The 12805-nt window shown below is 57.6% G+C and overlaps 1 protein-coding gene across 2 annotated transcripts; it reads right to left on the reverse strand.

Annotated features, from left to right (window-relative positions):
- Positions 1 to 1179: 1179 nt before the first annotated feature.
- LOC123368866 (glycine N-acyltransferase-like protein 3) lies at positions 1180 to 12273 on the reverse strand. Of its 2 annotated transcripts, XM_045014053.1 has the most exons (7): positions 12213 to 12273; positions 8780 to 8942; positions 5365 to 5494; positions 4350 to 4457; positions 3844 to 3970; positions 3397 to 3517; positions 1180 to 1988 (listed from the first exon to the last, which is right to left on the reverse strand). In XM_045014053.1, the coding sequence occupies exons 3-7, from the start codon at positions 5440 to 5442 to the stop codon at positions 1457 to 1459; spliced, it is 966 nt and encodes a 321-aa protein (XP_044869988.1). In that variant the 5' UTR covers positions 5443 to 5494; positions 8780 to 8942; positions 12213 to 12273; the 3' UTR covers positions 1180 to 1456. The 2 variants fall into 2 exon arrangements, with proteins under 2 accessions (XP_044869988.1, XP_044869987.1); XM_045014052.1 differs by lacking the exon at positions 12213 to 12273 and having other exon boundaries at positions 8780 to 8993.
- Between the last annotated feature and the right edge of the window lie 532 nt (positions 12274 to 12805).

Here is a 12805-nt window from a genome sequence, read left to right on the forward strand (position 1 = left end):
GAATCCTGTTTGTGGTGTTTCCCCAACATAATGCCGCAATGTTTTGTGTTATAGTTTGTGTTATGAATCCTGTTTGTAATACTTCCTCAACATAATGCCACAATGTTTCACTCCTTTATTAAAAGGATTTGGCTACACTCAGACTCTGTGCTTGCGAGAGGGGAAGTGTTGCCTCCTAGAGGCGCCCAGGGAGGTGGTGTGTAATTGTCCCAGGTCACCGGGTGGGAGCTTGAGCTGCTTTTGCCTTGTCTTACTCCAGGGCCGAGCACATGGCTCCGGCCCTCCTGCTTCACCCCACGAGCTCTGCCCGGCACGTTGCACTGAGCCAGACTCCTGGAGAGACCTGGCTGCTCTGTGGGGACCAGTGTCCCCCAGCCAGTGTTTGCAGTGACATCCCAAAGCCTTTTCCACACAGCACACGGTTTATTGGTCCCCGGGAACCCGTCCTGGGAGGTCCCTGGGGCAGCAGAGAGAAGTGAAGGTGAAGACACAGGCCAGGGCCCCACCCAGCTGAGCTGCTAAAGAGCCAAAACTGGATCCTGTCTCCATCTCTTTCAGTCCCAGCTGGGAGCTCCTGAGTCCCACCAAAACCCAACTCTTCTTCTTTGTGGAGCCTCCGTTGGTCTGGTTTTGATCCTGAACGCCCAGGTCCTGCCCCCAGCCATGTGACACCCCCCTCCTGTTCCTGCTCTGCCCCAGGAGCAGCTTTTTAACCCTTTGGCACCCACTGGGCAGAGATGCAAAGTACAGAAGGAAACTGAGGCACACCGGCATCAAAACTATTACAGAAAATTCTCTTTTGGTACGTCTACACTATCGGGGTTTGGGCCCAGCAGGGCTCTACGGGGGTGGGGGTGTCCTGTGACTGCTTCCCTCCCCCCTGTAGTGCACCAGCATAAACACAAGCCCTGGCCTGGCTTTCCAGCTGGCTGCTGGCCCTGGAGGAGCCGTGCAAGGCCAGCACCTGCCCCCTATCACCACAGGGGAGGTCAGAGGTGGGCCACAGCTGGGACATGTGCTCGGAGCCCAAGGGAGCTTGCACCAAAGCTCTGGCAAGACCAGGCGCAGCACCTGGAACGGGGACCCCCCCACACCACCACCACAGGCCCAGCAGAGCAACAAACTGCCTGGGGAAGGGAGCGAGAGAGACCCCCTGCTGAGCCGTCACCCTGGTCTCTTTGGGGCCAGCCCTTACTGCCAGGGGAGAGCGCCCCCTACTGAGCCTCTGCCCTGCTGCAGGGGATAATGGAGCATGAGAGAGTCTCCTCCACCAGGCCCCGGCTTCCCAAGGGCTGACAGCTGAGCTCCCCTGGTGCCTGGTCAGTGTGTCCCCTTCATGGGGGGTAGCAGAGCAGGAGGTCCCTGGGCATGGCTGGGCCATGTCCCCATCCCCTCCCCTCCCCCAGGGCTATGTGCTGGCAGAGCGTGGCTGTCCCCCAGAGCTGGGTGCAGGGCCCTAGGCCGTGTCCTCTTCTCCTCCGCTCCCCTCCCCGTGTGCTACGTGCTGTTGGGCATGTTGCCGTTCCCCAGAGCTGGGCGCAGGGTCCTGAGCCGAGTCCAGGGCACTGGCTGGCTGGGACTGGGCGAACCCAGGCCTCACCACCAGCAGGTAGAACACCCCAGGCAGGATGCGGAAGCCGAGGCGTTGCAGGGTGTGCAGCGAAGGTTCATTGTGGGGCCGCACCCGGGCGTAAACAGGGAAGCTGCAGGCATGCAACTGTGCTGCCAGCGTCCCCACCACGGGCCTCACGAGGTGCTGGCCACGATGCTCCGGGAGGGTGTAACCGTGTGTCAGGGCAGCCAGCGGGTCGGTGAGGCACCAGGAGATGGGGGTCCCCTCAGGGGCCAGCAGGCAGGCGTTGGGGAAGTGGCGGATCAGGAGGCTCAGGTAGCGCAAGCTCCAGCTGTTCCCCCCAAACGGCCAGGTGTCTCTGAGCAGCATGGCGTGGGCGGGGGACACGGGGGCCAGCCTGAGCCCCTTCTCAGGCCTGCAAGACAGGTCAGGAGGGATGAGATGCTGGCCAGTGTTGGGTGAGCAGATAAGGGATTGACCTAGCAAGGGGAGGGGGTCAGCATCCCTGGTCAGAGGGAATACAACCACTAGGGGAAGGAGTAAGGCTAGGGGAGAGGAGCGGGGAGCAACCAAACATGGGAGGTGTGAGCACAGGGGGAGATTGACCCAGCTTGGGGGGGCAGGGTGCAGTGAGCCGGGGGCTCGATCTGGTACAAGGGAGTGAGCCCGGGGAGCAGGGATTGAGCTGGTATGACATGGCATAGGAGGGGAGCAGGGTCCGGCAGCGCCATCCTCTTCCCGGTTGTGGGGCTGAGGTGGACTGGACAGAAAATTGGCAGTGGGAGGGCTGCCAAATCTGAAACGGAGGTGTGGGGGGCATGGAAAGTATCCTGTGGGGGAGGGGTGTGCCACCCAGCTGTGAAGGCAGCGCCGCCGCCAGCAGCAGCCGAGAGCTACGGGGGGCGTGGTATGGCATTGCCACCCCTACTGCTGCGTAACGTTTGGCCTTTGCACTGGGAGGGGAGGCTATGGCAAATCCTGGGTGACTATAGCACCCATAACGCTCCTCCCAGTGCACCCCATGGAGGGGAGGGAGGCTGGAGGGGGCTGACCTGGCACAGGAAGAAGGGGGGTGAGGCTGAGGGGCGATAGACCCGGGGTGGGGGAGACGGGGGAGCCCTGTGGGAAGGGGATCGACCCAGGAGGCGGCACATGGGGGGAAGGTGACCCCCGGGGGGGGGCGGGATCGACACACTCCCGCAGCCTCAGCACAGGGGCTGTCTGACAGGGCCCAGTCCAGCCCCAGCAGATCCATCGCTGCCGATGGGCCGTGGCTAAGCTCAGCTCCTGACATGAAAGCACCAGGGCTCAGTGGGCAGCGAACCCCCTGCCCGGGGACCTACCCGCTGACAGGGAAGGAGGGACCGGGGGGCTCTGTGCTTGGAGCCCCCTCCCCTCAGAGGGGACGGCTCTGGGGTTAAGGACCCCTGGCTGCCCGTCCCAGGATACGGAAGGTTACAGGTTGCCCCTCCCCCTGCTCTCCCCATCCTGGGGCCAAGGAGGTTCCTTGGCCAGGCTGGGCTGCCCCTGCCCCCGGCGAAGCTCTAGGGCTGACTCAGCCCTGCCCCGGAGCAGGATGGGAAATCCTTGGCAGCATGTGCCCAAGGCCTGGGGCTGTGTGGGGCTGTGGTGATGGCCTCACTCTGCCAGCACCGTTAGCCTGGGGAACTCATTGCCACCTGATCTGGGGCGCAATGGAGGCCTCTGGCCTGGCACCCCAGGGTCTTTCCCTTCCCCCAGCCCCGCTCCCCCCTCCATCTAGCACAGGCTGGTTGTGTGCATTGCCCCATTCTCTCACACACCCCATATCTGGGGGCACCTACCGGTACTGGGGCATGGCAGGCGGGTCTGGGTGCAGTAGTAGCCGGTGCGGATGCGTCTCCATCTCAAGCCCCCTGGCCCTGGCGATGTCCCTGATGTTCTCATGTACCCCGTCCTGCAGCCCTGCAGGGACAGCCGTGCGCTGTCAGCAGGGGCCCCCCGAAAGGTGCCCATGGATGTGGGGGGCCCAGCCTGGTGGGGGAGAGCAGCAGGGAGGGGCCAAGGGCCACTGTGAGCCGGCATGACCCAACCGGGGGTTCCCAAGCTTGGCTCATTCAGGATCCTGGGTCTGGATGGAGAAGGGGCCCAGGTGAGCTCATTGGGACTATTAGTCTGTGGAGGGGTGGGGTCCAGGCAGGCTCCTCGGGGCTATTGGCCCATGGGGGGGGCACAGTGGTCCTGCCCCCCATGTGGCAGGTGCTGGATGGAGCAGGGCTGGAGGGGCTCACCCAGTATCTGGAAGGCCTGGCCCCAGTCCACGGCGCGGCTGTTCCCCAGCAGGGCCCGGCAGGCTCCCTCGTCCCGGTAAAAGGCCGTGTACAAGTTGGTGAAATAATCACTTGGGTCCTGCGCCACCTGCAGGGGGGACACTGCCTGGGGGTGAGCGCAGCCTCTGCCCCCCACGACCCTCAGGGACGGCATCGGGGGAGCAGGGCAGAGCGAGCCCCAAGTAAGAGATTGAGGCGGGGGGAAGGGGCCCCATGAATAGAGCCAGGGGGCTTAGGGCAGAATGGGATGGGGGGGTCTGGGCAGCAGAAAGGGGAGACAAGCTGTGGGGAGGTGGGGAGCCAGGAGGGGGAGGGATAGAGATGACACCAAGCAGGGAAAGGGGCAAGGAAGTCGGGGAGGGGAGCGGGACAGTGATGGTGTCAGGCGGGGGAGGGGAGCGGGGCAGTGATGGTGTCGGGGGGGGAGGGGAGCGGGGCAGATGGCAGGGGCCCAGCAAAGGCCGCACTTCTCTGCATGGCCGGGTGAGGACCATTTTGAACTCTGGCCATGAATCCACCAGCACCTCCTGGCCAGCCGGGTTCCCGCGGTTCACATGCATCACCGTGCCGTAGACCTGCCAAGACACAGAGGTCAGAGTCCGGGGATGTCCCGGTTCCCCAGGATCGGTGCTGGGCCCCAGCTTTTACTCTGCCCCTTGGAAGAGCCCTCAAAGTGCCAGCCCCCCAGGGGGCCCCACTCTTCCTGCAGAGCAGGCCAGGGCCTCTGAGATGGAGCCTCTGGGCTCCAGCCCTCCTGCTCCACCCCGTGAGCTCTGCCCGGTGCCTCCCACTGAGCCAGACCCATGGAGAGACCTGGCCGCTCTTCGGGGGCTCCCACACCCCAGCCTGGGTTTGCAGTGACACCCGGCAGCATTGTCAAGCCAGGCCAGTTTATGAGTCACGGAGCGGCCTTAGGTCAGCAGAGAGAACTGGGGGTAAAGCAGAGTCCATTGCGGTCAGCCGGGGCCCAGCCAAACTGGAGTGACAGATCCTCCAACACAAAGTCTCTGCCAACACCCACCGCAGGGGCCCGGTCCAAGCCTCTCGCGGGCGTCTGGCTCGGCTGCATTCGCTGCAGGGAGCCACGGAGATAGATGGGAGGGCTGGTGTCAAAGGCCCAGTGGTGGAGGTCACGGGCTGCCCCTGTGAGCTGTGTGCAGCCTCGGGCCCCGGCCCACTCCAGGGGTCGCTCCCAGGGGCCTGGTGACAGATCCACAGGGGATGTGCTGTACCCCAGCCTATGAGAGCCTGCCCGGCCCCTGAACTGCTGCCCCCCGACCTGGAGAAAGGGTCTGCCCCCCAAACTGCTACCCCCCGACCAGGTGGAGGGGCCAGCCCTCCATGTATCCCCGACCCAGGGGATTGCACCCCAGCCCAATCTGTGCCCCATCACCCAGGGGACTCCGAGGGACTTTCCCCTGCTCTCTGCCCAGCCTGAGGGTGGGAGGGTTCGGCCCTGTGGGTCGGGCGAGTCCTGGTCACCGGCAGCATGTCAGGCAGGCCCTGCCGTAGCATCCCCTCCAGCAGCCGCAGCTTGGAGGGACAGCTCAGGATCAGCATCGCTGGCAGGGATGGGCCTTCACAGCTTCCAGCAGGACAATGCGAGGGACACCTGCGGGGCAGGAAGCCCATCAGTTCCCTCTGACTGTCTCCTCCCAACCCTAGAGACCAGCTGCCAGCTCCCAGCCCTGCCAAAATAGCAAACACTGTGTAGACCCCACAACAGCTCACCAGTCTGTGCAGAGCCCCGTGTGTTCACCAGAGACCTTATACTACCTAACCGGTCTGTGCGCAGCGCCTGTGCTTACCAGAGACCCTACAATAACTAAACAGTCTCTGCATGGCCCCCCGTGTGTTCATCAGAGACACCACCATAACTCAGCAGTCTGGGTGCAGATACCACAGAAAGCTTCTACTTCTTCACACAAGCCCCCCCACCCTGGGTTAGGGGTAGCAGCAGGAGGGCAGGGCCCCTCCCCCAGGTTAGAGGTAGCGGGGAGCCTCCCCCTGGGCCTCCTTCTCACTCGCCCCCCTGCCTCTCAAAGTCCAAACCCAGCACCAATGCCTGCTGCTCACCCAGCGTAGCCGCCAGGAGCTGCCCATCCAATCAGAGCACAAGCGGGCTCTGTGCCAGCCAATCTCAGTCTGGGCAGGCTTTGCGTAAGCCAGTGAACATGTGGGCGGCTCCATGGCAGCCAATCACAGTGTAGGACAGCTGGGTGCCTGCCAATCATGGCTCTGACCACCACCACCTCCCACCCCCCGGTTCTGAATTTTCTCCTGGTCCTCGCCATGGCAGATGGGGAGGGGGGAATGCAGAGGCTGGATCACAACCCAGTTTCATACCCAAAGATTTTGGGGTGGCAAAAGGAGGCTGAGGCTGCATGAAAATTCCCCACTGCGCCCTGCTAGTGTCAGCAACCAGACCCACCCTAAGGGTGGATGGATGTGAGACTGCTCTGAGCTGCGTAGTGGAAGGGTGAGGTTGATTAGAGCCAGCGGTCAGCATGCTGACAGTGCCTGGTAGGACAGGGATGGGGAAGATGCCGTGGCGTCTATGGATAGCATTTGTGGGTTCAAACTTCACCCGTACAGTCACTGGGTAAAGTGACCCTGCCCAGTGAAGTGCTGCAATAAAGTAGGATTTTTCTGTAATATTTTTACAACACTATGTGTGCCTCAGTTTCCCCCTATGTGTTGCTTGGCTACACCATCACTGCCCCCTTCCCTCCCCCACCTGACGCCATCACTGTCCCGCTCACCTCCCCTTGGCATCTCCTCCCCAAAAAGATCCTGTGGCCCCAGCCTGATCAATTGTGGCCTCTGGCAGATTGGTAACGAAAATCCGTCATATTTTTGGTGGAGAATTGCAGACGGGGGGCGGGGGGCAGCCCTGCGGAGCACACCAACTGTTCTGTTCTGCCTTGGCAGTTCATGTTTGCTCTGTCTGGCAGTCTTGGTATTTCATGTTGAGGATTCTACAATTAAAGATGAGCCCCACCCTCAGTCGTAGTATGCCTGAGAACGGAGGGAGGCTTAGTGTTCCTCAGTGGGAACAGACCGAGTAATATGGAGGGAGACTTAGCGTCTCTCCCTCCGGCCGGGAAGGGTGAGCATTGTTAGCCCCGGTGCCAGCATGGGCAACGTGAAATCTCAAGTGATTAAAGATCTTAAGGGTTTTACTAACAAATTGTAACAACAACATGTTCAGGAAACAGAAGGGTACAGCTGCGGACTCGGGAGTCCCGCAGTCATGGGTGATGGCATCAACGATGGGTTCAGGGCCGGACGTATGGGCATTAGGGAGTGCGGACGTGGTAGTCCGGCTGCCTGATCCACTGGTGTCACAGGAGGCAGGTGGACCTGATGCCTGAGCCATGGGGGAGGCAGCAAAGAGGGACGGGACCCTGCTGCCTCTTTCAAAGGGGGGTGAAGACCTGTCCTGGTTGGAAAGGGCTCTCACCAAAGTGGGATATAATCCCTGGGGTTCTGTGATGGAGCTTCAGAGGAGGGTGCGTTCTTGGCAGGATTTGTTACACCTGTATGCCGAGTATGAAAAGCAGAAGGGTAAAAACCTGGGGGCAGCTGTGGGATTAATTTGGACTGCGGCAGCCACATTGGTGCTAACTTTTGGTTTTTGCTGGTGGGTGCCCTCCCTAGGCCCCACCCCTGCCCCGCCCCTTCCCCCACCTGCCCACCGCTCGCTCCTCTGCACCCCCTCCTCCAAGCACCTCTGCCAGTTTTGGGGGGAGGCTATTTTAAGCATATTTATACACTTCTTTCACATTCTAGATATTAAATGTGACTATCGTTGGTATCTTAACAATTTAATCATTAAAATAGTAAAGAACTACCTAATTACATCATCATGAATTACAGAACATTAAAATAATTGCACACACAAGCTGTCGTCACTAACATCCTGTTCCTATAATTATAGTATGAACAAATGAAGAAACAAAACCAAAAAAAACTTTAGTCCCTTCTGTTGTAGGAGCAGCAGTGATCTGTATGCTCTGTATAACCTGTATGCTCAAAAGGTCTGTTACACTCCCCACCCCCTTGTCTCCCCTCCCTCTTTGAATACCTGTGAAGTGGCTTTCCCCCACCCCTCCCCTCCCTCCTGGAATGCTTGTGGGATGAATGGGCTGCTTGAACAGCTGGAAGATCAGAAGAGCTCCTAGATCTAGACAGACAAGATCTCTGGGACTCTAATTAGGCAGCGATGACACACCCAATGCATGGACACTGGGACTTGTGTTTGCCACAGCACATGGACTAAACAGGAGACAATTCCAGCCCAGGTTGTACCCCAGGGGTCACACTAACCCTTCCCTGGGGAGACTATTCCATCCACACCCCAAAGCAGAGATTGCTCTGCTAGGAAGGTTTTCCCCTGATAGCCTGAGTTTTCCTCTCTGCCCCGCCCCATCCTATCCCTTCCCCACTGCCTCTTCCCTTCCACCCCCTGCACCCCGGTAAGAGGCAGTCACCCAGATGCCAGGGAGAGGGACCAAGTGCACTGCACGGGGATGTGGGCACTGTCTCCGAGAGGCAGGCGTCTCTGCCTGGGCAGGGAGGGCAAGCAGGGGGGCACCACACCCCGCAGGATCACAGGAGACGTCCTCCCCCATGCCCGTCCCGGTCCAGCTGCCCGGCGGGGGCTGGTACTCTGTGTCTCTGTGCTGCAGGGTCCGGGGGATGTTTTTGGAGATGACTCTGACTGAGCCCCTTGCCAGATGCAGAGAGCTGGGCGGCAGCCCGTGCCCCCACACCATGCAGATGGCCACCGCACCAGCAGCCAGGTGCCAGCTCTCAGCACAGCCAGCTGGGAAGGGGTTTCAGTTCCCCCCCAGCCACCCTCACCCCAAGAAGACCCCCTTTGAAATACACTTACCAGCTGCTGCTGCTGCTACTGCCTTTAGTTGGGTGAGAGGTTGAAGTGAGGTTGGGAGCTGCTCAGCTGCAAGAAACAGGTAGGAGAAGGAGGTGGGGTGGTCCCAGTGGTGGCGGGGTCACTCAGCCCCTGCCCCAGGAGGAGAGTCTTCGTTGCTGATTGGCTGGTGAAAAAAAAACAGCTAAACAGCTCAGAGTGGAAACAGTTGATCTGCGGCGGCTTCCCGGTCTGGAAGAAACTGCTGGTTGCCCCCCTGACAGCTCCGCTGAACAGCTGATGGGGCCCGGTAAATAGGTGACTGGTGCCAATGAGTGCAGAGGACCCACTAATTTTTCCCTGTGGATGCTCCAGCCCCGGAACACCTGTGGAGTCGGTGCCTATGGCTCCCCCACTAGCAGCTGAAATCACTGAGAGCTGTATCAAGTGATGAGACCTCAAGACATCCCAGAGGGTGTGGTGGAGCGAGCAGAGCAGCCAGCAGAGTGGCTGGAGGAACAAACAAGGTGCCTTCTCCTCCCCTATCCAGGAGCAGGAGGTGAACTCACATGACTGCATCTCTGAAGTCTGGATCTTCATTTACCCAGGACAGCAACTGTGAGTGGGGTGTGGTGGAGGGAGAAGGGAGGGGCGTGGTTGTTGGAGTCAAGAACCTGAGGCAAAAGACACTGCCCAATGTACTCTGGGATGAGTGCTTTGCTCATGGTTTTATGCTTCTGAATCCTGCTCACGGCATTTTCCCAAGTCCATGCTGGGTTACTTTCCTCCTTTTTATTAAAGTCTCTTTTCTACACTCAAACTCTGTGCTTGCGAGAGGGGACGTGTTGCTCCCCAGAGGCACCCGGGGTGGTGTGCAATTTTCCCAGGTTACAGGGTGGGGGTTCTGTGCTGTATTGTTGAAGAGGAACCCCTAGCTATTGAACCCGGCCCTTGTCGCTGCTGGCGCCACCTGGCAGAAGGGCTCCATTTACACAGAATTGTGTGCAGACAGAGGGGGTTGGCCTTGAGCCTGACACCAGGCTTACACTGCAGTGTAGACATACCCTTTGAATTTGTGACCAGTCATCATGGGGCAGGGGGGAACCTGACACTGCTCCAGAGGTGGCTGCATAACACCACTAGGGGAGGGAGCCCTGAATGAACATCCCCCATGCCCCACCCCAGAGGCTGCTGGAAAGGGCCAGGGAACGCTGTGGGAGGGGGCACTGCATCCAGCACAGATGGGGGCACACGGGGCGGGGGCTTGGAGCAGTGACTGTAATTCACTGCGGCAGTGTCAGCTCAGGATGGGCGGGAGCGATGCCCATGCCTCTCCCACCACAGGTATGAGGGGTCCTGTGAAGCAGCTCAACTGGCAGCTTCCCACTGAATCCCCACTCGCCAGCTGCCCCCCCCCCCCGGCTCTGAGCCTGCAGCTGTAGGGGTCAGCCCCACACATCCCCTCAGTGGGCCAGGGGCTGGGCCACATCCAGGGAGGGGGTATCACAGACTTGCAGGGCCTGTGCTCTGCTCGGCCTTTACCCCGTCTCTTGAAGAACCCTGACCTCACTGCCCCAGGGTGAGCGCTGCAGCTCCCCCATGCCCAGACGGGGCCTTCAGGTCCGGCTTCCCTATTCTCACCAGATCCATCCAGATCTGACCCCTGGGAGCCTGCTCCGCCTCCAGGGAGCGCCGCACGGGGGGAACACCCGTAGAGAGGCCAGGCAGCCTGTCCAAACCGAGGCAGCGTTTACGTGCTCCCCAGAGTGCAGCATCAGTGAGGCCCTACGGTACCCAGAGGACCTGCGGCTTGAGACAGAGTCCATCTTGGTAAGCGCGATGGGCCGTCAGTATGTCTGCTCTTCTTTAACGAGCCCACTTGACACGTTTTATTGTCCTTGGGTCTGGCTTCCATCCCCTCTCCAAGGGTTGCAACTGTCTGGAGGTGCTGCCTTCCACACCTTGCTCATTCACACCTCGTTCATTCAACAGGGCAATTGATTAAGGGAATGGAGGGGAAGATCTTATTCTACTAGCAAAAAGACATTTTTCTTCTACTTTAACTATCCTTAGGGGCTATAACATTATACCAAGGCTTAACACAAAGTTTTCTATAAGTTTTTTCTACATAGGGTTCTGATACAAAGTTCCTATATCAAAGGACTTGATACAAAGTTGTATGAAAATAGCTTAATACAGGGCTATACGAAGAAGCATAATACAAAATCATATGAAAGTTATGTGAAGATGCTTAATACAGAGATTTATCTACACCTGAACCAAGAATATTGCAGTTATTGTATGTATTTGATTCCTGTAACCAATTTTAACTCTCACCTTTCTTTCTTTCTTTCTTTCTTTCTTTCTTTCTTTCTTTCTTTCTTTCTTTCTTTCTTTCTTTCTTTCTATGAATAAACCTTTAGATTTCAGATACTAAAGGGTTGGCAACAGTGTGATTTTTTGGGTGAGATCTGAGTTGTATATTGACCTGGGCATGTGGCTGGTCCTTTGGATCAGAAGAACCTGGTATTTGATTAAACTGGTTTTAAAGAACCACTCATCTGTAAGTCTAGTGGTTTTGGTGGCAATACAAGGACTGGGAGGCTTAAGGAAACTGCTGTTCTGACTTCTTGTTAGCCAGTTGGTGAAACAGAAATTTACTTTTGTTGCTGGTTTGGTATATCTCATGAGAGAATAGCCGCCAGCTTTGGGGCGTATCTGCCCTATTTCTCAGCAGTTAGTCCTGAATTTGGTATTCTCAGTTGTGACCCACGAAGGCTCGGTTACAATGTTACTAAGGCATATTTCAGTGCTGGGGAAGCAACCCAAATCAGTTCCTCAGAGACAAACAAGGACATTGACATGTCAGTCAGGTGTCAACAAAATCAACTGGACTATATCACTTAGTGAAGCGGCCATTCTTTGACAGGAAGAAGGATTCTGAGTGAGAAATTTACATCTTGGCAAACAGACTCGCTGTTGCCTGAACCCCAGCTGGAGGTGATTCTCAAAGAGGAGCTAAAGGTATAAAAATGAGGAACAGAGGCCCCAAATCACCTCTCTGTCTCCTCATCCCTACTCACAGCATCAACAACATTTGAAAGACAAAGGAAGCATCACTGAACTGGGAGTTGTCCTGGCTGAAAGAATCCAGCCAGACAGTTTTGAATACGTGGTGAAAGAAATCCATTTGCTTTAAGTTCACTTAGCTTGTAAAGTTAGGTGTTAGTTTGCATTTTACCTTTTAATTCTTTGTAACCGATTCTGACTTGCCACCCATGTTTGGGAGTACATCCAGGACAGCTTTATGGAGATGTCCCTGGAGGAGTTCCGCTCCATCCCCATACACGTTAACAGACTTTTCCAGTAGTTGTACAGGCTGCGAATGCCAGGGCAACTTAATCATTAAATACGCTTGCTTTTAAACCATGTGTAATATTTACTAAGGTACACTCACCAGAGGTCCCTTGTCCGCCCTCAGGGTCCAGGAGCCCACCTTGGGTGGGTTTGGGGGTTACTGGCTCCAGGTCCAGGGTGAGAAACATATCTTGGCTGTTGGGGAAACCGGTTTCTCCGCTTCCTTGCTGTGAGCGATCTTCAATCTCTTCGTCATCATCTTCCTCACCCCCAAAACCCGCTTCCCTGTTGCGTGATTCTCCATTGACGGAGTCAAAGCACAGGATTGGGGTAGAGGTGGCTGCACCCCCTAGCATGGCATGCAGCTCATCATAGAAGTGGCATGTTCGGGGCTCTGATCCGGAGCGGCCGTTTGCCTCTCTGGTTTTGTGGTAGGCTTGCCTTAGCTCCTTAATTTTCACGCGGCACTGCTGCGTGTCCCTGTTATGGCCTCTGTCCTTCATGCCCTTTCAGACTTTTTCTAATGTTTTGGCATTTCATTTACTGGAACGGAGTTCAGCCAGCACGGATTCATCTCCCCATATGGTGAGCAGATCCTGTACCTCCCGTTCGGTCCATGCTGGAGCTCTTTTGCGATCCTGGGACTCCATCTTGGTTATCTGTGCTGATGAGATCTGCACTCACCTGCACCTT

The sequence above is a fragment of the Mauremys mutica genome, chromosome 4 (assembly GCF_020497125.1).
Source record: "Mauremys mutica isolate MM-2020 ecotype Southern chromosome 4, ASM2049712v1, whole genome shotgun sequence".
NCBI lineage: Eukaryota > Metazoa > Chordata > Testudines > Geoemydidae > Mauremys > Mauremys mutica.